The 24214-nt window shown below is 53.9% G+C and overlaps 1 protein-coding gene across 4 annotated transcripts; it reads left to right on the top strand.

Moving 5' to 3' along the window:
• Positions 1–19156: 19156 nt before the first annotated feature.
• On the top strand, positions 19157–23726 carry LOC137360490 (small integral membrane protein 11-like). Of its 4 annotated transcripts, none has more exons than XM_068025899.1 (4): positions 19319–19403; positions 20174–20613; positions 22925–23218; positions 23481–23726. In XM_068025899.1, exons 2-4 carry the CDS (start codon positions 20187–20189, stop codon positions 23666–23668), a joined length of 909 nt encoding a protein of 302 aa, XP_067882000.1. In that variant the 5' UTR covers positions 19319–19403; positions 20174–20186; the 3' UTR covers positions 23669–23726. The 4 variants fall into 4 exon arrangements, with proteins under 4 accessions (XP_067882001.1, XP_067882000.1, XP_067881999.1 ...); XM_068025898.1 differs by having other exon boundaries at positions 19347–19505; positions 20174–20589; XM_068025897.1 differs by having other exon boundaries at positions 19347–19505.
• Positions 23727–24214: the final 488 nt, after the last annotated feature.

The raw sequence follows: 24214 nt of genomic DNA, 5'->3' as shown, positions 1-24214 counted from the left end.
AGAGAGGGATGAGAGAGATTGGTGGAGAGAGGGATGAGAGAGATTGGGGAGGGAGAGGGATGAGAGAGATTGGGGAGGGAGAGGGATGAGAGAGATTGGTGGAGAGAGAGGGATGAGAGAGATTGGGAGAGAGAGGGATGAGAGAGATTGGGGAGAGAGAGGGATGAGAGAGATTGGGGAGGGAGAGGGATGAGAGAGATTGGGGTGGGAGAGGGATGAGAGAGATTGGGGAGGGAGAGGGATGAGAGAGATTGGGGAGGGAGAAGGATGAGAGAGATTGGGGAGAGAGAGGGATGAGAGAGATTGGGGAGGGAGAGGGATGAGAGAGATTGGTGGAGAGAGAGGGATGAGAGAGATTGGCAGAGAGAGGGATGAGAGAGATTGGGGAGGGAGAGGGATGAGAGAGATTGGTGGAGAGAGAGGGATGAGAGAGATTGGCAGAGAGAGGGATGAGAGAGATTGGGGAGGAAGAGGGATGAGAGAGATTGGGGAGAGAGAGGGATGAGAGAGATTGGGGAGAGAGAGGGATGAGAGAGATTGGGATAGAGAGGGATGAGAGAGATTGGGGAGGGAGAGGGATGAGAGAGATTGGGGAGAGAGAGGGATGAGAGAGATTGGGAGAGAGAGGGATGAGAGAGATTGGGAGAGAGAGGGATGAGAGAGATTGGTGGAGAGAGGGATGAGAGAGATTGGGGAGGGAGAGGGATGAGAGAGATTGGGGAGGGAGAGGGATGAGAGAGATTGGTGGAGAGAGAGGGATGAGAGAGATTGGTGGAGAGAGGGATGAGAGAGATTGGGGAGGGAGAGGGATGAGAGAGATTGGGGAGGGAGAGGGATGAGAGAGATTGGGGAGAGAGAGGGATGAGAGAGATTGGTGGAGAGAGGGATGAGAGAGATTGGGGAGGGAGAGGGATGAGAGAGATTGGTGGAGAGAGGGATGAGAGAGATTGGGGAGGGAGAGGGATGAGAGAGATTGGGGAGAGAGAGGGATGAGAGAGATTGGGGAGGGAGAGGGATGAGAGAGATTGGTGGAGAGAGGGATGAGAGAGATTGGGAGAGAGAGGGATGAGAGAGATTGGTGGAGAGAGGGATGAGAGAGATTGGGGAGAGAGAGGGATGAGAGAGATTGGTGGAGAGAGGGATGAGAGAGATTGGGGAGAGAGAGGGATGAGAGATATTGGGGAGGGAGAGGGATGAGAGAGATTGGGGAGGGAGAGGGATGAGAGAGATTGGGGAGGGAGAGGGATGAGAGAGATTGGGGAGGAGAGAGGGATGAGAGAGATTGGGGAGAGAGAGGGATGAGAGAGATTGGTGGAGAGAGGGATGAGAGAGATTGGGGAGAGAGAGGGATGAGAGAGATTGGTGGAGAGAGAGGGATGAGAGAGATTGGGGAGAGAGAGCAATGAGAGAGATTGGGGAGAGAGAGGGATGAGAGAGATTGGGAGAGAGAGGGATGAGAGAGATTGGTGGAGAGAGGGATGAGAGAGATTGGGGAGAGAGAGGGATGAGAGAGATTGGTGGAGAGAGGGATGAGAGAGATTGGGGAGAGAGAGGGATGAGAGAGATTGGGGAGGGAGAGGGATGAGAGAGATTGGGGAGTGAGAGGGATGAGAGAGATTGGGGAGGGAGAGAGGGATGAGAGAGATTGGGGGAGAGAGAGGGATGAGAGAGATTGGTGGAGAGAGGGATGAGAGAGATTGGGGGAGGTGAGGGGATGAGAGAGATTGGGGAGGGAGAGGGATGAGAGAGATTGGGGAGAGAGAGGGATGAGAGAGATTGGGGAGGGAGAGGGATGAGAGAGATTGGGGAGAGAGAGGGATGAGAGAGATTGGGGAGGGAGAGGGATGAGAGAGATTGGGGAGGGAGAGGGATGAGAGAGATTGGGAGAGAGAGGGATGAGAGAGATTGGTGGAGAGAGGGATGAGAGAGATTGGGGAGAGAGAGGGATGAGAGAGATTGGTGGAGAGAGGGATGAGAGAGATTGGGGAGAGAGAGGGATGAGAGAGATTGGGGAGGGAGAGGGATGAGAGAGATTGGGGAGGAGAGAGGGATGAGAGAGATTGGTGGAGAGAGAGGGATGAGAGAGATTGGGGAGGGAGAGGGATGAGAGAGATTGGTGGAGAGAGGGATGAGAGAGATTGGGGAGAGAGAGAGATGAGAGAGATTGTGGAGAGAGGGATGAGAGAGATTGGGGAGGGAGAGGGATGAGAGAGATTGGTGGAGAGAGGGATGAGAGAGATTGGGGAGGGAGAGGGATGAGAGAGATTGGTGGAGAGAGGGATGAGAGAGATTGGGAGAGAGAGGGATGAGAGAGATTGGGGAGAGAGAGGGATGAGAGAGATTGGTGGAGAGAGGGATGAGAGAGATTGGGGAGGGAGAGGGATGAGAGAGATTGGTGGAGAGAGGGATGAGAGAGATTGGGGAGGGAGAGGGATGAGAGAGATTGGGGAGAGAGAGGGATGAGAGAGATTGGGGTGGGAGAGGGATGAGAGAGATTGGGGAGAGAGAGGGATGAGAGAGATTGGTGGAGAGAGGGATGAGAGAGATTGGGGAGAGAGAGTGATGAGAGAGATTGGGGAGGGAGAGTGATGAGAGAGATTGGTGGAGAGAGGGATGAGAGAGATTGGGGAGAGAGAGGGATGAGAGAGATTGGTGGAGAGAGGGATGAGAGAGATTGGGGAGGGAGAGGGATGACAGAGATTGGTGGAGAGAGGGATGAGAGAGATTGGGGAGAGAGAGGGATGAGAGAGATTGGGGAGAGAGAGGGATGAGAGAGATTGGGGAGGGAGAGGGATGAGAGAGATTGGTGGAGAGAGAGGGATGAGAGAGATTGGTGGAGAGAGGGATGAGAGAGATTGGGGAGGGAGAGGGATGAGAGAGATTGGTGGAGAGAGGGATGAGAGAGATTGGGGAGGGCAGGGATGAGAGAGATTGGTGGAGAGAGGGATGAGAGAGATTGGGAGAGAGAGGGATGAGAGAGATTGGGGAGAGAGAGGGATGAGAGAGATTGGGGAGGGAGAGTGATGAGAGAGATTGGTGGAGAGAGGGATGAGAGAGATTGGGGAGAGAGAGGGATGAGAGAGATTGGTGGAGAGAGGGATGAGAGAGATTGGGGAGGGAGAGGGATGACAGAGATTGGTGGGAGAGGGATGAGAGAGATTGGGGAGAGAGAGGGATGAGAGAGATTGGGGAGAGAGAGGGATGAGAGAGATTGGGGAGGGAGAGGGATGAGAGAGATTGGTGGAGAGAGAGGGATGAGAGAGATTGGTGGATGAGAGGGATGAGAGAGATTGGGGAGGGAGAGGGATGAGAGAGATTGGTGGAGAGAGGGATGAGAGAGATTGGGGAGGGCAGGGATGAGAGAGATTGGTGGAGAGAGGGATGAGAGAGATTGGGAGAGAGAGGGATGAGAGAGATTGGGGAGAGAGAGGGATGAGAGAGATTGGTGGAGAGAGGGATGAGAGAGATTGGGGAGGGAGAGGGATGAGAGAGATTGGTGGAGAGAGGGATGATAGAGATTGGGGAGGGAGAGGGATGAGAGAGATTGGTGGAGAGAGGGATGAGAGAGATTGGGAGAGAGAGGGATGAGAGAGATTGGGGAGAGAGAGGGATGAGAGAGATTGGTGGAGAGAGAGATGAGAGAGATTGGGGAGGGAGAGGGATGAGAGAGATTGGTGGAGAGAGGGATGAGAGAGATTGGGGAGGGAGAGGGATGAGAGAGATTGGTGGAGAGAGGGATGAGAGAGATTGGGGAGAGAGAGGGATGAGAGAGATTGGGGAGAGAGAGGGATGAGAGAGATTGGTGGAGTGAGGGATGAGAGAGATTGGGGAGGAGAGGGATGAGAGAGATTGGTGGAGAGAGGGATGAGAGAGATTGGGGAGGGAGAGGGATGAGAGAGATTGGGGAGGGAGAGGGATGAGAGAGATTGGGGAGGGAGAGGGATGAGAGAGATTGGTGGAGAGAGGGATGAGAGAGATTGGGGAGGGAGAGGGATGAGAGAGATTGGTGGAGAGAGGGATGAGAGAGATTGGGGAGGGAGAGGGATGAGAGAGATAGGTGGAGAGAGGGATGAGAGAGATTGGGGAGGGAGAGGGATGAGATAGATTGGTGGAGAGAGGGATGAGAGAGATTGGGGAGGGAGAGGGATGAGAGAGATTGGCAGAGAGAGAGAGGGATGAGAGAGATTGGGAGGGAGAGGGATGAGAGAGATTGGTGGAGAGAGGGATGAGAGAGATTGGGGAGGGAGAGGGATGAGAGAGATTGGTGGAGAGAGGGATGAGAGAGATTGGGGAGAGAGAGGGATGAGAGAGATTGGGGAGGGAGAGGGATGAGAGAGATTGGTGGAGAGAGGGATGAGAGAGATTGGGGAGGGAGAGGGATGAGAGAGATTGGGGAGGGAGAGGGATGAGAGAGATTGGGGAGGGAGAGGGATGAGAGAGATTGGTGGAGAGAGGGATGAGAGAGATTGGGGAGGGAGAGGGATGAGAGAGATTGGTGGAGAGAGGGATGAGAGAGATTGGGGAGGGAGAGGGATGAGAGAGATTGGTGGAGAGAGAGGGATGAGAGAGATTGGTGGAGAGAGGGATGAGAGAGATTGGGGAGGGAGAGGGATGAGAGAGATTGGTGGAGAGAGGGATGAGAGAGATTGGGGAGGGAGAGGGATGAGAGAGATTGGTGGAGTGAGAGGGATGAGAGAGATTGGTGGAGAGAGGGATGAGAGAGATTGGGGAGGGAGAGGATGAGAGAGATTGGTGGAGAGAGGGATGAGAGAGATTGGGGAGGGAGAGGGATGAGAGAGATTGGTGGAGAGAGGGATGAGAGAGATTGGGGAGGGAGAGGGATGAGAGAGATTGGTGGAGAGAGAGGGATGAGAGAGATTGGTGGAGAGAGGGATGAGAGAGATTGGGGAGGGAGAGGGATGAGAGAGATTGGTGGAGAGAGGGATGAGAGAGATTGGGGAGAGAGAGGGATGAGAGAGATTGGGGAGGGAGAGGGATGAGAGAGATTGGGGAGAGAGAGGGATGAGAGAGATTGGGGAGGGAGAGGGATGAGAGAGATTGGTGGAGAGAGAGGGATGAGAGAGATTGGGAGAGAGAGGGATGAGAGAGATTGGGGAGGAGAGGGATGAGAGAGATTGGGGAGAGAGAGGGATGAGAGAGATTGGGGAGGGAAAGGGATGAGAGAGATTGGTGGAGAGAGAGGGATGAGAGCGATTGGCAGAGAGAGGGATGAGAGAGATTGGGGAGGGAGAGGGATGAGAGAGATTGGGGAGGGAGAGGGATGAGAGAGATTGGGGAGGGAGAGGGATGAGAGAGATTGGGGAGGGAGAGGGATGAGAGAGATTGGGGAGAGAGAGGGATGAGAGAGATTGGGGAGGGAGAGGGATGAGAGAGATTGGTGGAGAGAGAGGGATGAGAGAGATTGGCAGAGAGAGGGATGAGAGAGATTGGGGAGAGAGAGGGATGAGAGAGATTGGGGAGGGAGAGGGATGAGAGAGATTGGTGGAGAGAGAGGGATGAGAGAGATTGGCAGAGAGAGGGATGAGAGAGAATGGGGGGGGAGAGGGATGAGAGAGATTGGGGAGGGAGAGGGATGAGAGAGATTGGGGAGGGAGAGGGATGAGAGAGATTGGGGAGAGAGAGGGATGAGAGAGATTGGGGAGAGAGAGGGATGAGAGAGATTGGGGAGGGAGAGGGATGAGAGAGATTGGTGGAGAGAGGGATGAGAGAGATTGGGGAGGGAGAGGGATGAGAGAGATTGGGGTGAGAGAGAGGGATGAGAGAGATTGGGGAGGGAGAGGGATGAGAGAGATTGGGGAGAGAGAGAGGGATGAGAGAGATTGGTGGAGAGAGGGATGAGAGAGATTGGGGAGGGAGAGGGATGAGAGAGATTGGTGGAGAGAGAGGGATGAGAGAGATTGGTGGAGAGAGAGAGGGATGAGAGAGATTGGGGAGGGAGAGGGATGAGAGAGATTGGGGAGGGAGAGGGATGAGAGAGATTGGGGAGGGAGAGGGATGAGAGAGATTGGGGAGGGAGAGGGATGAGAGAGATTGGTGGAGAGAGAGGGATGAGAGAGATTGGTGGAGAGAGAGGGATGAGAGAGATTGGGGAGAGAGAGGGATGAGAGAGATTGGGGAGGGAGAGGGATGAGAGAGATTGGGGAGGGAGAGGGATGAGAGAGATTGGGGAGGGAGAGGGATGAGAGAGATTGGGGAGGGAGAGGGATGAGAGAGATTGGGGAGGGAGAGGGATGAGAGAGATTGGGGAGGAGAGGGATGAGAGAGATTGGGGAGAGAGAGGGATGAGAGAGATTGGGGATGGAGAGGGATGAGAGAGATTGGGGAGAGAGAGGGATGAGAGAGATTGGGGAGAGAGAGGGATGAGAGAGATTGGGGAGGGAGAGGGATGAGAGAGATTGGGGAGGGAGAGGGATGAGAGAGATTGGGGAGGGAGAGGGATGAGAGAGATTGGGGAGAGAGAGGGATGAGAGAGATTGGGGAGAGAGAGGGATGAGAGAGATTGGGGAGGAGAGGGATGAGAGAGATTGGTGGAGAGAGGGATGAGAGAGATTGGGGAGGGAGAGGGATGAGAGTGATTGGGGAGAGAGAGAGGGATGAGAGAGATTGGGGAGGGAGAGGGATGAGAGAGATTGGGGAGAGAGAGAGGGATGAGAGAGATTGGTGGAGAGAGGGATGAGAGAGATTGGGGAGGGAGAGGGATGAGAGAGATTGGTGGAGAGAGAGGGATGAGAGAGATTGGTGGAGAGAGAGGGGATGAGAGAGATTGGGGAGGGAGAGGGATGAGAGAGATTGGGGAGAGAGAGGGATGAGAGAGATTGGGGAGGGAGAGGGATGAGAGAGATTGGGGAGGGAGAGGGATGAGAGAGATTGGTGGAGAGAGAGGGATGAGAGAGATTGGTGGAGAGAGAGGGATGAGAGAGATTGGTGGAGAGAGAGAGGGATGAGAGAGATTGGGGAGGGAGAGGGATGAGAGAGATTGGGGAGGGAGAGGGATGAGAGAGATTGGTGGAGAGAGGGATGAGAGAGATTGGGGAGAGAGAGGGATGAGAGAGATTGGGAGAGAGAGGGATGAGAGAGATTGGGGAGAGAGAGGGATGAGAGAGATTGGTGGAGAGAGGGATGAGAGAGATTGGGGAGAGAGAGGGATGAGAGAGATTGGTGGAGAGAGGGATGAGAGAGATTGGTGGAGAGAGAGGGATGAGAGAGATTGGTGGAGAGAGAGAGGGATGAGAGAGATTGGGGAGGGAGAGGGATGAGAGCGATTGGGAGAGGGAGGGATGAGAGAGATTGGGGTGAGAGAGGGATGAGAGAGATTGGGGAGAGAGAGGGATGAGAGACATTGGTGGAGAGAGGGATGAGAGAGATTGGGAGAGAGAGGGATGAGAGAGATTGGCAGAGAGCGAGAGGGATGAGAGAGATTGGTGGAGAGAGAGGGATGAGAGAGATTGGTGGAGAGAGAGAGGGATGAGAGAGATTGGTGGAGAGAGGGATGAGAGAGATTGGGAGAGGGAGGGATGAGAGAGATTGGGGTGAGAGAGGGATGAGAGAGATTGGGGAGAGAGAGGGATGAGAGACATTGGTGGAGAGAGGGATGAGAGAGATTGGGAGAGAGAGGGATGAGAGAGATTGGCAGAGAGCGAGAGGGATGAGAGAGACTGGGGAGAGAGGGATGAGAGAGATTGGGATAGAGAGGGATGAGAGAGATTGGTGGAGAGAGGGATGAGAGAGATTGGGAGAGAGAGGGATGAGAGAGATTGGGGAGAGAGGGATGAGAGAGATTGGGGAGAGAGAGGGATGAGAGAGATTGGGAGAGAGAGGGATGAGAGAGATTGGCAGAGAGAGAGAGGGATGAGAGAGACTGGGGAGAGAGATTGGCAGAGAGAGAGAGGGATGAGAGAGATTGGGGGGAGAGAGAGGGGGATGAGAGAGATTGGGGAGAAAGAGAGGGGGGAGAGAGATTGGGATAGAGAGGGATGAGAGAGATTGGGGAGAGAGAGGGATGAGAGAGATTGGTGGAGAGAGGGATGAGAGAGATTGGGAGAGGGAGGGATGAGAGAGATTGGGAGAGGGAGGGATGAGAGAGATTGGGGTGAGAGAGGGATGAGAGAGATTGGCAGAGAGCGAGAGGGATGCGAGAGACTGGGGAGAGAGGGATGAGAGAGATTGGGATAGAGAGGGATGAGAGAGATTGGGGAGAGAGAGGGATGAGAGAGATTGGTGGAGAGAGGGATGAGAGAGATTGGGAGAGAGAGGGATGAGAGAGAATGGGGAGAGAGGGATGAGAGAGATTGGGGAGAGAGAGGGATGAGAGAGATTGGGAGAGAGAGGGATGAGAGAGATTGGCAGAGAGAGAGAGGGATGAGAGAGACTGGGGAGAGAGAGAGGGGGATGAGAGAGATTGGGGAGAAAGAGAGGGGGGAGAGAGAGTTTGAGGGATAAGAGAGGGAGAGAGAGGTGAGAGAGATGAGGGATGAGAGAGATTGGGGAGAGAGAGGGATGAGAGAGATTGGTGGAGAGAGGGATGAGAGAGATTGGGAGAGAGAGGGATGAGAGAGATTGGTGGAGAGAGGGATGAGAGAGATTGGGAGAGGGAGGGATGAGAGAGATTGGGAGAGGGAGGGATGAGAGAGATTGGGGTGAGAGAGGGATGAGAGAGATTGGCAGAGAGCGAGAGGGATGAGAGAGACTGGGGAGAGAGGGATGAGAGAGATTGGGATAGAGAGGGATGAGAGAGATTGGGGAGAGAGAGGGATGAGAGAGATTGGTGGAGAGAGGGATGAGAGAGATTGGGAGAGAGAGGGATGAGAGAGATTGGGGAGAGAGGGATGAGAGAGATTGGGGAGAGAGAGGGATGAGAGAGATTGGGAGAGAGAGGGATGAGAGAGATTGGCAGAGAGAGAGAGGGATGAGAGAGACTGGGGAGAGAGAGAGGGGGATGAGAGAGATTGGGGAGAAAGAGAGGGGGAGAGAGAGTGTGAGGGATAAGAGAGGGAGAGAGAGGTGAGAGAGATGAGGGATGAGAGAGATTGGGGAGAGAGAGGGATGAGAGAGATTGGTGGAGAGAGGGATGAGAGAGATTGGGAGAGAGAGGGATGAGAGAGATTGGGGAGAGAGGGATGAGAGAGATTGGGGAGAGAGAGGGATGAGAGAGATTGGGAGAGAGAGGGATGAGAGAGATTGGTGGAGAGAGGGATGAGAGAGATTGGGAGAGAGAGGGATGAGAGAGATTGGGAGAGAGAGGGATGAGAGAGATTGGCAGAGAGAGAGAGGGATGAGAGAGATTGGGGGGAGAGAGAGGGGGATGAGAGAGATTGGGGAGAAAGAGAGGGGGGAGAGAGAGTGTGAGGGATAAGAGAGGGAGAGAGAGGTGAGAGAGATGAGGGAGAGAGAGATTGGGGAGAGAGAGTGTGGGGGATGGGGAGATGGGGGAGAGAGAGTGTGAGGGATAAGAGAGGGAGAGAGAGGTGAGAGAGATGAGGGAGAGAGAGATTGGGGAGAGAGAGTGTGAGGGATGGGGAGATGGGGGAGAGAGAGTGTGAGGGTTAAGAGAAAGAGAATGATGAGAGAGATGGGGGAGAGAGAGATTGGAGAGAGAGGCTGAGAGGGATGAGAGAGAGGGGGATGAGAGAGAGAGAGAGATGAGAGAGATGGGGGAGAGAGAGAGGCGATAGTGAGACAGGAATAGAGAAAGAGACAGAGGCAGAGACAACACCAACCTATATTTATACTGGGCTGTGGTTTATGTTGTTGCTGCCAAAATGGCGGTCTGCCCCGGCCATTTAAATGAGCTGCCGGGTATCGGAATAAAGCCCGCCTGTGCGGGCCTCCGCCACCGTTGACGTGGAGTTGGGGGCGGCGGGCAGTTTGTCCCCAGCAAGACCCTCTGGCACCATTGTGCAGGCGCTGACACCATGTCTAAACGGCTTCCAGCCCTTCAGTTTAATTTGCATATTTAAAGATATAGGCCTTTCAAATTCTATTCCAAAAATGAACTTCATGTTTCCCGCCCCTCTCCTACCCAACCCACCAATGACCATACAGTTCATTCCCTGCTCTCTCCTGCAACGAGACCATGGAGGGGTTTGAACAGGAGGAGGAGAATTTTACAATCGAGGTGTTGCCTGACTGGAATCCAGTGTAGGTCAGCGAGGACGGGGGTGGGGTGAGAGGTGAACGGGACTCCGTGCGATTTAAGACACGGTGGTAGCAGGGTTTTGAATGACCTCAAGTGTACAGAGAGTAGAATGTGGGAGAGCAGCCAGGAGTGCGTTGGAATAGCCAAGTCTAGAGGTAAGGAAGACATGAATGAGGGTTTCAGCAGCCGATGAGCTGAAACAGGGGCGGAGTCGAGCGATGTTACGGAGGTGGAAATAGGCGGACTTAGTAATGGCGCGGACATGTGCTTGGAAAGAGAGACAGAGACAGAGAGGAAGAGCGAGAGAGACAGAGAGAGGGTGAGCGAGAAGAGACTAGAATCAAGTACAAGCCTTCTCTGCAGAGATTTGAACAGGCGGGTCTGAGAGTGCCCCTTAGCTTGACTGGGCATCGCTACAGCTGGTATGGGGGGGTGGGGCGGGGGAGACAGAGGAGGGGAGCTGGCTGGCCTAACCCAGAACTGGGCACAATCCCCCGAGCTCTGCCTCCCTCGAACCACTGCCCAAAGCCCTCAGCCCCACCCCCACACCGCCGTCAACTGCGTCTCTTACCGCTGGTCCTCGCAGAGGAGGCTGAAAGAGTGCCCGGTCCTTGGCACATTGGAGGTTGGCGGGAGGGGAGGGTGGCATTTGCCACGTCTGCGGGAGACAGGCAGACAGGAACACAGAGAGAGAGAGGGGGAGAGAGAGAGAGAGAGAGATAGACGTAAACACAGATAGTGTTAGCTGGTAGCGGAAAACCACAGAAGCTTCCTGCACCAGTTCCACAGCTGCACTTAGAAATTGCACCAAGTGCGAGCCCAGTCTGCCTCATTTTATAGGGGGTTTTGACAGGGTAGATGTTGAGAGACTGTTCCCCTCCCCCCTCCGCTCCCCGGCCGGGGAATCTAGGACATGAGGGTCACAGACTCAGGATAATGGGGTTGCCCATTCGGGACGAGATGAGGGGGGTGGTGGGGAATGTCTTCACTCTGAGGGCTTGTGAATCTTTGGAATTCTCTCACCCCAGAGGGAGCTGTGGATGATTGGTCATTGAGTAGATTCAAGACGGAGGTTGAGAGATTTCTGTGTCTTAAGGCAATTGAGGGATAGGAGGAGTGGGCAGGAAGACGGAGAGGAGGGAGAACATCAGCCGTGACCTTGTTGAATGGCGGAGCAGGTTCGAGGGGCCGAATGGCCTCCTCCTGCTCCGATTTCTTATGTCCTAATGTCGGAGGTGAGTTACTCGCTGCAGGATTCCCAGCCTCTGACCTGCTCTTGTAGCCACGGTATTTATATGGCTACTCCAGTTCAGTTTCTGGTCAATGGTAGCCCCTAGGATGTTGATAGTGGGGGATTCAGCGATGGTAATGCCGTTGAATGTCAAGGGGAGATGGTTAGATTCTCTCTTGTTGGAGATGGTCATTGCCTGGCACTTGTGTGGCGCGAATGTTACTTGCCGTTTATCAACACAAGCCTGGATACTGTCCAAGTCTTGCTGCATTTCTACACGGACTGGTTCAGTATCTGAGGAATCGTGAATGGTGCTGAGCATTGTGCAATCATCAGCGAACATCCCCACCTCTGACCTTATGATTGAAGGAAGGTCATTGATGAAGCAGCTGAAGATGGTTGGGCCTAGGACGCTGCCCTGAGGAACTCCTGCAGTGATGTCCTGGAGCTCAGATGATTGACCTCCAACAACCACAACCATCTTCCTTTGCGCTAGGTATGACTCCAGCCAGCGGAGAGTTTCCCCCCTGATTCCCATTGACCTCAGTTTTGCTAGGGTTCCTTGATGCCATACTCGGTCAAATGCTGCCTTGATGTCAAGGGCAGTCACTCTCCCCTCACCTCTTGAGTTCAGCTCTTTTGTTCATGTTTGAACCAAGGCTGTAACGAGGTCAGGAGCTGAGTGGCCCAGGCGGAACCCAAACTGAGCGTCACTGAGCAGGTTGTTGCTAAGCAAGTCCCGCTTGATGGCACTGTTGATGACACCTTCCATCACTTTGTTGATGATTGAGAGTAGACTGATGGGGCGGTAATTAGCTGGGTTGGACTTGTCCTGCTTTTTGTGTACAGGACGTACCAGAGCAATTTTCCACATTGCTGGGTAGATGCCTGTGTTGTAGCTGTACTGGAACAGCTTGGCTCAGGGCAGGGCAAGATCTGGAGCACAGGTCTTCAGTACTATTGCCGGAATATTGTCAGGACCCATAGCCTTTCCAGTATCCAGTGCCTTCAGTCGTTTCTTGATATCACGCGGAGTGAATCGAATTGGCTGAAGTCTGGCATCTGTGATGCTGGGGACTTCAGGAGGAGGCCGAGATGGATCGTCCAATAAAGGTGACCATGCCCAGGCCCCGTGGTGATAAGAAAGGGACTGTTTCTGACACAGAGCCATTCCCCGGCCATCTCCCAGGGAGATGGGGGGATGGGGGGGGGGGGGGGGGGTTCAGCAGAGCCCCTCCCCGACCATCTCCCAGGGAGATGGGGGGATGGGGTCAGCAGCGACTGACTTTGATTCGCTCTCCTCTCGGGGGTTAAAGGGAACAATACATCATGGGTTAGAGGGAACAGTACAACAAGGTTTCGAGGGGACTGTACACCGGTGGTGAGAGGAGACTGGACAACGAGGTTTAGAGGGGACAAAAGACCAGGGGTGAGAGGAGACAGTACACCGGGGCGGAGGGGGAGTGATGGGGTGAGAGGACACTACATCAGGGATTAAAGGGGACAGTACACCGGGGTTAGAGGAGACAGTACATCAGGGGTTAGAGGAGACAGTACTCTGGGGGGTTAGAGGAGACAGTACTCTGGGGGGTTAGAGGAGACAGTACACTGGGGGTTGGAGGAGACAGTACACCAGGGGTTCAAGGGGACAATACACCAGGGGTTAGAGGAGACAGTACACCAGGGGTTAGAGGAGACAGTACTCTGGGGGGTTAGAGGAGACAGTACACTGGGGGTTGGAGGAGACAGTACACCAGGGGTTCAAGGGGACAATACACCAGGGGTTAGAGGAGACAGTACACCAGGGGTTAGAGGAGACAGTACACCAGGGGTTAGAAGAGACAGTACTCTGGGGGGTTAGAGGAGACAGTACACTGGGGGTTGGAGGAGACAGTACACCAGGGGTTCAAGGGGACAATACACCAGGGGTTAGAGGAGACAGTACACCAGGGGTTAGAGAAAGCTACTGAGACTTGGATGCTTTGGTGGAGATTATTTATTGCTTGTCACAGCATTCATTTCTCCTCTCCTAACAATCTCCAACTGTCTCTTTGTAGATATATATATATATAAATATGGTTTCCTAACTCATAATAATACAAGATGGCCAGTAATTCGAGTACATCCAACAAGTTCTTTGAACAAGCACCTCTCTTCGTAAAACAGTCCCAACAACTGATGATTTGCATCAACCCATTTTATTTTGGAAATTCCTTTTCTTTCCAACGTTTCTTTTATACAAATAGTCGCTTGGTCGTGCAGAACTTGAGTATTGTTAAAAATAGAGACATGTTGTCGAAGCTTTTCATCTTGCGCTCATCAGGACAGTCCACAAGAATAACCAATGTAAGGGAAAACAACTTTACACTGTATGAGAAGAGAGAGCTGATTGGTAGGCAAACAGACTCTGATTGGTAGAGGCGTTGCCATGGAGAATGTACCATTTTACGGCCACTGACAGTTAACTGCCAAGCTTTGTTTGAGATTTAAACCAGGCAGCTTGACTCTGATTGCTCAAGGCATTGCTCTGAGTTGTTGTTTTCCCTTACATTGGTATTCTTGCGGATTGTCCTGACGAGTGCAAGACAAAAAGCTTCGCCAACACGTCTCTATTTTCAGCGATTTCTTTTATACTCGCAAGATCAATCCTCAACCTCTTTTCTGTGACACTTTTTTGTCGAATGGACATTGTCCGAGGGAGAACGGCTATCGATGAGAAAGCTTTTCTCCGATTGACCCTTATATCAGTGTTCCTTTAAAATACTCGATAAATACCTATTGCTTATCAGTGCAAGTGTCTCAGCAGCTAAGGTGCTTTTAACTATCTTTATTTTCTTCGATTCCCAGGCTAACAGACAACATTTATCATTTCCTCCCATGATGAACTCTGCAGCGCTCCAATAACCGTCGGGAAGGTTAGCGTGCGAGGCCTCACTAAAAATGACGAATTTCATTTCTTCTGTGCCGCCCGAGGCTGTCAATTTGAGCGTACCTGTGTCAAAACTCAATTTCTTCAATGCCTTGTTTGCTTTCAGCACCTTCCCAACAGTAGCATGTTTTAGCATGGTGCTCAATTCTAAGACATGATAGCAAGCATCATCAGTCTAGTTCATGTGCACAACCAGTTCAATTGCCTGATTAAAGTCTGCTTTTAGTTGAATACAACCAGTTTTTGATAGGACGGACCTAACTGAAAAATACCACACCCTGGGCCGATCATTTAGCCCATAAACACACTTGTTTAGCTTCCATAATTTCCCCTCTATATCTCCAGCCTTATTTTGGTGGCTTTAAATATACTTCCTGTTGGAATTTCTCCCCTTGCAATAACGATGCTTTGATGTCAATGGACTTGCATTCCCATGAGTGTGTCGCTAAAAAGGGGCTAGGAAAATCCTCAAACTTGCTTTTCCTACGGTCGGGGAGTCCACTCTAACTTCCTGGTCGTCCAGTCCTTTCTCAAATCCCTGAACTACAAGTCTGGCCTTCGCTTTATACGTACCATCGGGAAGTACTTTCCCTGTACAGATCCATCAGTAAAGTGATGGAAGGTGTCATCAACAGTGCCATCAAGCGGGACTTGCTTAGCAACAACCTGCTCAGTGACGCTCAGTTTGGGTTCCGCCTGGGCCACTCAGCTCCTGACCTCATTACAGCCTTGGTTCAAACATGGACAAAAGAGCTGAACTCAAGAGGTGAGGGGAGAGTGACTGCCCTTGACATCAAGGCAGCATTTGACCGAGTATGGCATCAAGGAGCCCTAGCAAAACTGAGGTCAATGGGAATCAGGGGGAAAACTCTCCGCTGGCTGGAGTCATACCTAGCGCTAAGGAAGATGGTTGTGGTTGTTGGAGGTCAATCATCTGAGCTCCAGGACATCACTGCAGGAGTTCCTCAGGGCAGCGTCCTAGGCCCAACCATCTTCAGCTGCTTCATCAATGACCTTCCTTCAATCATAAGGTCAGAGGTGGGGATGTTCGCTGATGATTGCACAATGTTCAGCACCATTCACGATTCCTCAGATACTGAACCAGTCCGTGTAGAAATGCAGCAAGACTTGGACAATATCCAGGCTTGTGTTGATAAACGGCAAGTAACATTCGTGCCACACAAGTGCCAGGCAATGACCATCTCCAACAAGAGAGAATCTAACCATCTCCCCTTGACATTCAATGGCATTACCATCGCTGAATCCCCCACTATCTGTCCTCTATCTGGCACCAACGTGTATACGCCAAACTCACTCCAACTGTCGAGCTCTATTTGCTTGCTATCCTTTACCAATTTACCGTCTAACTTGTTTAGTAGCCACTAGAGCTTCTCTATTGTAAGGGCTCCTACTTCTTGTGACGCCCCTCGCCTGCTCTCTGGTCCTTGCTTTTGTGAAACCACGTCCCCTACTAGATTTCCTATCCCTTTCTGGACTATTACACTCGACCTGTCCATGCTACGACCAGACTTCCTTTCACAAGTTGATGACCTTTTCCTTGAACGATCATCACCCTCAGTCTGAACTTACACTACGTTTTCTGGCCCTCCACATTTTCACTTCCTTCTGCCAATCTATAGGTCTGATATCCTGTCCCTTATCTCGCACGTTCAGCCAATGTTTTTATTTCCCTGAGGCCTTTCCTGCCATTCCTATAATGGTGGCTTCCCTCCATTCACTAGTCCCTTCTGGCATATACGTCACTCTGGTCCCAACTTTCGGTAGTTGACCTTTGGGATAAATGGCCTTATCTAGGATCTTCACGATCACTTGGTGCACTCTCAGTCAGCCCGTTATCTGCCACAATCTGTTGCTCATAAAGGTCTGATGCACGTGCATGCAAAGTACATGGTGCATCATCTGTGTCCATCATTTGTTCAGATTCTCTCAATGTATAAGCAGTGACAAGAAGCCGCAAGCAAAGTACACTGGGGGTTAGAGCAGACATTACACTGGGGATTAGAGGAGACAGTACACTGGGGGTTAGAGCAGACATTACACTGGGGATTAGAGGAGACAGTACACTGGGGGTTAGAGCAGACATTACACTGGGGATTAGAGCAGACATTACACTGGGGATTAGAGGAGACAGTACACTGGGGTTAGAGCGGACATTACACTGGGGATTAGAGGAGACAGTACACTGGGGGTTAGAGCAGACATTACACTGGGGGTTAGAGCAGACATTACACTGGGGGTTAGTGGAGACAGTACACTGGGGGTTAGAGCAGACATTACACTGGGGGGGGGGTGGTTAGAGGAGACAGTACACTGGGGATTAGAGGAGACAGTACACTGGGAGGTAGAGGAGACAGTACACTGGGGATTAGAGCGGACATTACACTGCGAATTAGAGGAGACAGTACACTGGGGGGGGGGGTGGTTAGAGGAGACAGTACACTGGGGATTAGAGGAGACAGTACACTGGGAGGTAGAGGAGACAGTACACTGGGGTTACAGGAGACAGTACACTGGGGGGGTGGTTAGAGGAGACAGTACACCGGGGGGGGCGGTTAGAGGAGACAGTATACCGGGAGGGGTTAGAGGAGACAGTACACTGGGGGTTAGAGGAGACAGTACACTGGGGGGTTTAGAGGAGACAGTATACTGGGGGGTTAGAAGAGACAGTACACTGGGGGTTAGAGGAGACAGTACACTGGGGGTTAGAGGAGACAGTACACTGGGGGGGTTAGAGGAGACAGTACACTGGGAGTTAGTGGAGACAGTACACTGGGGGTTAGAGGAGACAGTACACTAGGGATTAGAGGAGATAGTACACTGGCGGGGGGGCGGGGTTAGAGGAGACAGTAAACTGGGGGTTAGAGGAGACAGTACACTGGGGATTAGAGGAGAGAGTACACTGGTGGAGGGGGGCGGGGTTAGAGGAGATAGTACACTGGGAGGTAGAGGAGACAGTACACTGGGGGTTAGAGGAGACAGTACACTGGGGATTAGAGGAGATAGTACACTGGCGGGGGGGCGGGGTTAGAGGAGACAGTACACTGGGGATTACAGGAGACAGTACACTGGGGGTTAGAGGAGACAGTACACTGGGGATTAGAGAAGATAGTACACTGGGGATTACAGGAGACAGTACACTGGGGGTTAGAGGAGACAGTACACTGGGGATTAGAGGAGATAGTACACTGGCGGAGGGGGCGGGGTTAGAGGAGACAGTACACTGGGAGGTAGAGGAGACAGTACACTGGGGGTTAGAGGAGACAGTACACTGGGGATTAGAGGAGACAGTACACTGGGGGTTAGAGGAGACAGTACACTGGGGGTTAGAGGAGACAGTACACTGGGGGGTTAGAGGAGACAGTACACTGGGGGTTAGAGGAGACAGTACACTGGGGATTAGAGGAGATAGTACACTGGCGGGGGGGGGCGGGGTTAGAGGAGACAGTACACTGGGGATTAGAGGAGATAGTACACTGGCGGGGGGGGCGGGGTTAGAGGAGACAGTACACTGGGGATTAGAGGAGATAGTACACTGGCGGGGGGAGGGGGGTGGTGTTAGAGGAGACAGTAAACTGGGGGGTTAGATGGGACAGTACACCGGGGGGTTAGAGGAGACAGTACACTGGGAGTTAGAGCAGACATTACACTGGGGATTAGAGCAGACATTACACTGGGGATTAGAGGAGACAGTACACTGGGGTTAGAGCGGACATTACACTGGGGATTAGAGGAGACAGTACACTGGGGATTAGAGGAGACAGTACACTGGGGATTAGTGGAGACAGTACACTGGGGGGGGGGGTGGTTAGAGGAGACAGTACACTGGGGTTTAGAGGAGACAGTATACTGGGGGTTGGCGGATACAGTACTGCATAAGAAATAGGGGCAGGAGTCAGTCATTCGGCCCCTTGAGCCTGTTCTCCCATTCAATAAGATCTTGGCTGATCTTCGACCTCAACTCCATTTTCCTGCTGTCACCCCAGATCCCTGCATTCCCCAAGAGACCAAAACTCTATCGCCCTCAGTCTGGAACGGAATCAACGACGGAGCATCCGCAACCTGTAGGGTGGAGAATTTCAAAGTTTCAGAACCCTTTAAGTGAAGTAATGTATCCTCATCTCAGTCCTGAATGATCGGCCCCTTATCCTAAGACTGTGCCCCATGGTCTAGATATCCGCTGCGGTGTGAGAGGTTGAAGGTCGGGCGGGTTGACCGGGTGACGGATGGGGCAATCCCACACCCCGGGATGTGTTGGGGGGTGGGGGTGGGTTACCATCCAACTTGACTGCTCCTTACGGTCTACACCCCCCCACTTAACACCCCTTGCCCTGGTCATTCTGTGCGCCTGCCGTGGTGTGAGAGGTTAAAGGTGAGGCGGGGTGAGAGGGGTCACCACCCACCTTGACCGCTCCTCACGGTCCATTCCCCCCCTTTAACACCCCGCCCTGGCCATTCCGTGCGCCCACCGCGGTGTGAGAGGTTAAAGGTCGGGCTGTTTGACCGCCCAGGACGTGGTGCCCAGTTGGCCGCAGTTCAGAGGTCAAGGGGCTGAGTTGCCCAGATGGGAGCCATGCTCCCCACCCATCACCCACCCCGCCCCCTTCCGCGCCCTAATTGGATCCTCCAGGCAGTCTGAGCAGACCTATTGGCTCGCAGCCTCCGTCTGCTTGGACAACGCCGGGCGCTGATTGGTGGCTGTCGACATCCATCAGCGGCCAGAACCACCTCCCCATTGTGACGCCGACCCAACAGACAGCCGCCACGCTCGGAAGCCGGCCGAACAGGATGACGGTTCGAAGGCGAGGGCGCTGATTGGACGGAGCTCCGCCGTGTAGGCGGAGCCTGGCGGCGGCGCCCCACGTGGGCCCAAGATGCCGATGAACTGGCAGGCGCTGAGCAACGTCCCTTTCTTGCTCTACCTGCTGGCCGCCAAGACGTTGCTGCTGTGCTTGGCCTTCGCCGGGGTGAAGCACTACCAAGGCAAGCGGCTGGAGGCCCAGCGGCGGCGGGAGGAGGAGGAGGCCCGGCGGCAGCCCCCGGCCGACAAAAAGGAGCAGTGAGAGCCGGTGAGGAGGGGGAGGGAGAGAGACTGGCAGTGAAATGACTGACAGCCCGACCAGCCAATCAGGAGAGGTGGCACCGCGAGTGACGGCGGTGGCCGACCAATGGTGAGGCGGGCTCTGTTCTCGGACTGATGGACAGGCGGCTCGACCAATGGGGTGCCAGGCTGGTGGGGGTGGGAAGGAATGGAGGTCGGGCGGCTGGCGTGCGCGCGGAGAACAATGGGGCGTGCCGGCGGCCAATCGGAGCCCGAGGGGGGGGGGATGCTGATTGACGGGCGGGCTGGCCATTGGATGGGAGGGAGGTGGGGCGGGGGAAATGGACGTGAGCGGCTTTGCTTCTGTGAGGTGGGAGGCGCCGGCTAGCTGCCAGCCCTTTGATTGACAGGAGATGTGGCCAATCGGGGAACGGGCTGCCTGTGGGGCGGGGTGGATGTTGGATATGGGAGGAGCAGAGCGGGGACATCCCGCCTCCTTTCCAGGTGGCTCAGCCGGGAGCGCTGCCGTCCCCGCAGCACTGAGGAGCGGGGTTCGAGTCCCAGTCCCGGCAGCTGAATAATAATAATAAATACACAATACGTTAAATCTCCATGCAATTACATAAATAGTTCGAGGGTCAGTACTGAGGGAGTGCAGCACTGTCGAAGGGTCAGTGAGTGAGCGTTGTTGCAGGACATTCCTGTCTATGGGATCTTGCTGTGCAGTTGGCGTGGGGGGAATGGGGTGCGGACAGTTCGGTTCGTGCTATCTGATCGCGGGATCTTGCTATGTTTCAGGGGCTGCCCGGCCATGATCCTGATCCACGTCTCCGAGGGGAAGCTGCTGGTGTGGAGCGCCGAGGAGGCGGGCGAGATGCGCAGGCGGCACGGCCTCTGCGGGGCCCCGGCGGGGGCGCTGGCCCGCCAGCCCCGGCAGAACGGCCGGCTGGGCCTCCCCCTCCGCCTGCTGCCCGAGGAGGCCCGGCTGCTGGTCGAGGAGGGGCTCGGGCTGCTGGTGAGGGCCCGGGGCGGGGAAGGGGCCGAGGCGGAGCAGCGGCTGGAGGAGGAAGAGGTGGAGGGGCAGCTCCTGCGGCGCATCCACTCCCAGCAGCAGAGGCTGGCACTCGAGGAAAAGAGGAAGCTTCTGGAGGGACTGAGTGATCGCATCGCGAAGGGCAGAGAGAGCAGGAGGAGGCGGAATCCCACAGACACGGGTAAGGGGACGATGGAGGGACGAGGTAGGTAGAGAGGAGGATCTGGGTGTCCATATCCATATCCCTCGGTTAGATCACACTCTGAGCACTGTGTACAGTTCTACTCTCCATATCCCTCGGTTAGACCACACTTGGAGCACTGTGCACAGTTCCACTCTCCATATCCCTCGGTTAGACCACACTCGGAGCACTGTGTCCAGTTCCACTCTCAATATCCCTCGGTTAGACCACACTTGGAGCACTGTGCACAGTTCCAGTCTCAATATCCCTCGGTTAGACCACACTTGGAGCACTGTGCACAGTTCCAGTCTCCATATCCCTCGGTTAGACCACACTCGGAGCACTGTGCACAGTTCCACTCTCCATATCCCTCGGTTAGACCACACTTGGAGCACTGTGCACAGTTCCACTCTCCATATCTCTCGGTTAGACCACACCTGGAGCACTGTGTGCAGTTCCAGTCTCCATATCCCTGGGTTAGACCACACTTGGAGCACTGTGTACAGTTCACTCTCCATATCCCTCGGTTAGACCACACTCGGAGCACTGTGTACAGTTCCACTCTCCATATCCCTTGGTTAGACCACACCTGGAGCACTGTGCACAGTTCCAGTCTCCATATCCCTCGGTTAGACCACACTCGGAGCACTGTGCACAGTTCCAGTCTCCATATCCCTCGGTTAGACCACACTCGGAGCACTGTGCACAGTTCCACTCTCCATATCCCTCGGTTAGACCACTCTTGGAGCACTGTGCACAGTTCCACTCTCCATATCCCTCGGTTAGACCACACCTGGAGCACTGTGTGCAGTTCCAGTCTCCATATCCCTGGGTTAGACCACACTTGGAGCACTGTGTACAGTTCACTCTCCATATCCCTTGGTTAGACCACACTTGGAGCGCTGTGCACAGTTCCAGTCTCCATATCCCTCGGTTAGACCACACTCGGAGCACTGTGTCCAGTTCACTCTCCATATCCCTTGGTTAGACCACACTTGGAGCACTGTGCACAGTTCCAGTCTCCATATCCCTCGGTTAGACCACACTCGGAGCACTGTGCACAGTTCCACTCTCCATATCCCTCGGTTAGACCACACTCGGAGCACTGTGCACAGTTCCAGTCTCCATATCCCTCGGTTAGACCACACTTGGAGCACTGTGCACAGTTCCACTCTCCATATCCCTCGGTTAGACCACACTTGGAGCACTGTGCACAGTTCCACTCTCCATATCCCTCGGTTAGACCACACTTGGAGCACTGTGTACAGTTCACTCTCCATATCCCTCGGTTAGACCACACTTGGAGCACTGTGCACAGTTCCAGTCTCCATATCCCTCGGTTAGACCACACTCGGAGCACTGTGCACAGTTCCACTCTCCATATCCCTCGGTTAGACCACACTTGGAGCACTGTGCACAGTTCCACTCTCCATATCCCTCGGTTAGACCACACCTGGAGCACTGTGTGCAGTTCCAGTCTCCATATCCCTGGGTTAGACCACACTTGGAGCACTGTGTACAGTTCACTCTCCATATCCCTCGGTTAGACCACACTCGGAGCACTGTGTACAGTTCCACTCTCCATATCCCTTGGTTAGACCACACCTGGAGCACTGTGCACAGTTCCAGTCTCCATATCCCTCGGTTAGACCACACTCGGAGCACTGTGCACAGTTCCAGTCTCCATATCCCTCGGTTAGACCACACTTGGAGCACTGTGCATAGTTCCACTCTCCATATCCCTCGGTTAGACCACACTTGGAGCACTGTGCACAGTTCCACTCTCCATATCCCTTGGTTAGACCACACCTGGAGCACTGTGTGCAGTTCCAGTCTCCATATCCCTGGGTTAGACCACACTTGGAGCACTGTGTACAGTTCACTCTCCATATCCCTCGGTTAGACCACACTCGGAGCACTGTGTACAGTTCACTCTCCATATCCCTCGGTTAGACCACACTCGGAGCACTGTGTACAGTTCACTCTCCATATCCCTCGGTTAGACCACACCTGGAGCACTGTGCACAGTTCACTCTCCATATCCCTCGGTTAGACCACTCTTGGAGCACTGTGTACAGTTCCAGTCTCCATATCCCTCGGTTAGACCACACTTGGAGCACTGTGTACAGTTCCACTCTCCATTGTCCCTCGGTTAGACCACACTTGGAGCACTGTGTACAGTTCCAGTCTCCATATCCCTCGGTTAGACCACACTTGGAGCACTGTGTACAGTTCCACTCTCCATTGTCCCTCGGTTAGACCAGGGTAGGTGGTGACTGATGGATACAGGGACAGAATGAGATAACCAGGTCTGTTTTCCACCCCTTGATTGCAGGGGAATGGGTGTCTGATGCCAGTCAGGAGGGTCCCCCGGGCCCCCTGAAAGAACTGCAAGAACTTGAGGATACCTTCTCCTTCCCCTTGGAGAACACCATGGTGCAGATCCACACGGCCTGCGCTCGGGTCCGCAGGCTGGACGTCATCGACCCGCACTTGGCCTCGGACGACTGGCCATACCCCGGCGACGAGACTCACGCCCGGCGCTACTGCGTCTTCAAGGACCTCCGCGCCAAGGGATACTACCTGACCAGCGGTGGCAAGTTTGGCGGAGACTTTCTGGTCTATCCAGGTAACCAGGGCTGTGGCTTCGGGACTCTCGTCCCCCTTCCCTATCTCTGTAACCTCCTCCAGCCCCTACAATTCTCATCCTCCTGTTCAAATCCCTCCATGGCCCCTTGGTAGCCATGCCTTCAGTTCCCTGGGGGGTCCCTGAGCTCTGGAATTCCCTCCCTGAACTTCTCTGCCTCTCGCTTTCCTCCCTCCCCTGTTACCCTGCAGACCCCTCCTCCAACACCCTGCTCTATTAACTTTGATTTGTCCCCCCCTCCTAGGTGACCCCATGCGATTCCATGCCCACTTTATCGCCATCTGCATTCCCTACAAGACAGAACTGCCTCTCCAGGACACTGTGACTGCCGGTCGTCTGGGTTCCAATGTTAAGAAGACAGTGTTACTGTGCTCAGTGACAGAGGACGAGCGGGTAGTCTATACCTCGCTGCACTGGCGTGGGATCCAGTGATAGGCCTGTTACAATCAATTCAATTTACTAAATAAAGCACCTCATTTTTCAACAGTCATTTGTCTCTCTGTGGATAGTTTCGACATAGCTCCCTCTACACTGTCCCCATCAAACACTCCCAGGACAGGCTGCTCTTCAGTCCCACGTTCCTGATCTTTGGGCACCGGGGGCGGAGGGGCGTGGGCCGGGGGGAGGATCTCCTCGTCGGTCTGCTCCTGGGCCTGGCCAAGGTGGCAATTCACAGGTCCAGGCTGCGGGCCGTCGGGGGGTCCGTCCTCCCCGATTGCCTGCCCCTCTTCCGCGGTTACATTCGCGCCCGGGTGTCCCTGGAGAAGGAGCATGCGGTGTCCGCCGGCACGCTTGAGGCCTTCCGCGACCGGTGGGCACCGCAGGGACTGGAGTGCATCGTCGACGCCGAGAATGGCATTTTAATTTGAGTTTTTGTTTATTTCTGTTTTTATTTTAAAAAAAACGAGGGTTGGCTGCTTTCTCATTGGGACTCCAAAGTGCATCAATGAGGTGCAGATGACAGTGCTGCTGGAGAGG

This window comes from Heterodontus francisci, unplaced genomic scaffold (genome assembly GCF_036365525.1).
Source record: "Heterodontus francisci isolate sHetFra1 unplaced genomic scaffold, sHetFra1.hap1 HAP1_SCAFFOLD_1022, whole genome shotgun sequence".
NCBI classification, from domain to species: Eukaryota; Metazoa; Chordata; class Chondrichthyes; order Heterodontiformes; family Heterodontidae; genus Heterodontus; species Heterodontus francisci.
This window is presented reverse-complemented; position numbering and strand designations above follow the sequence as displayed.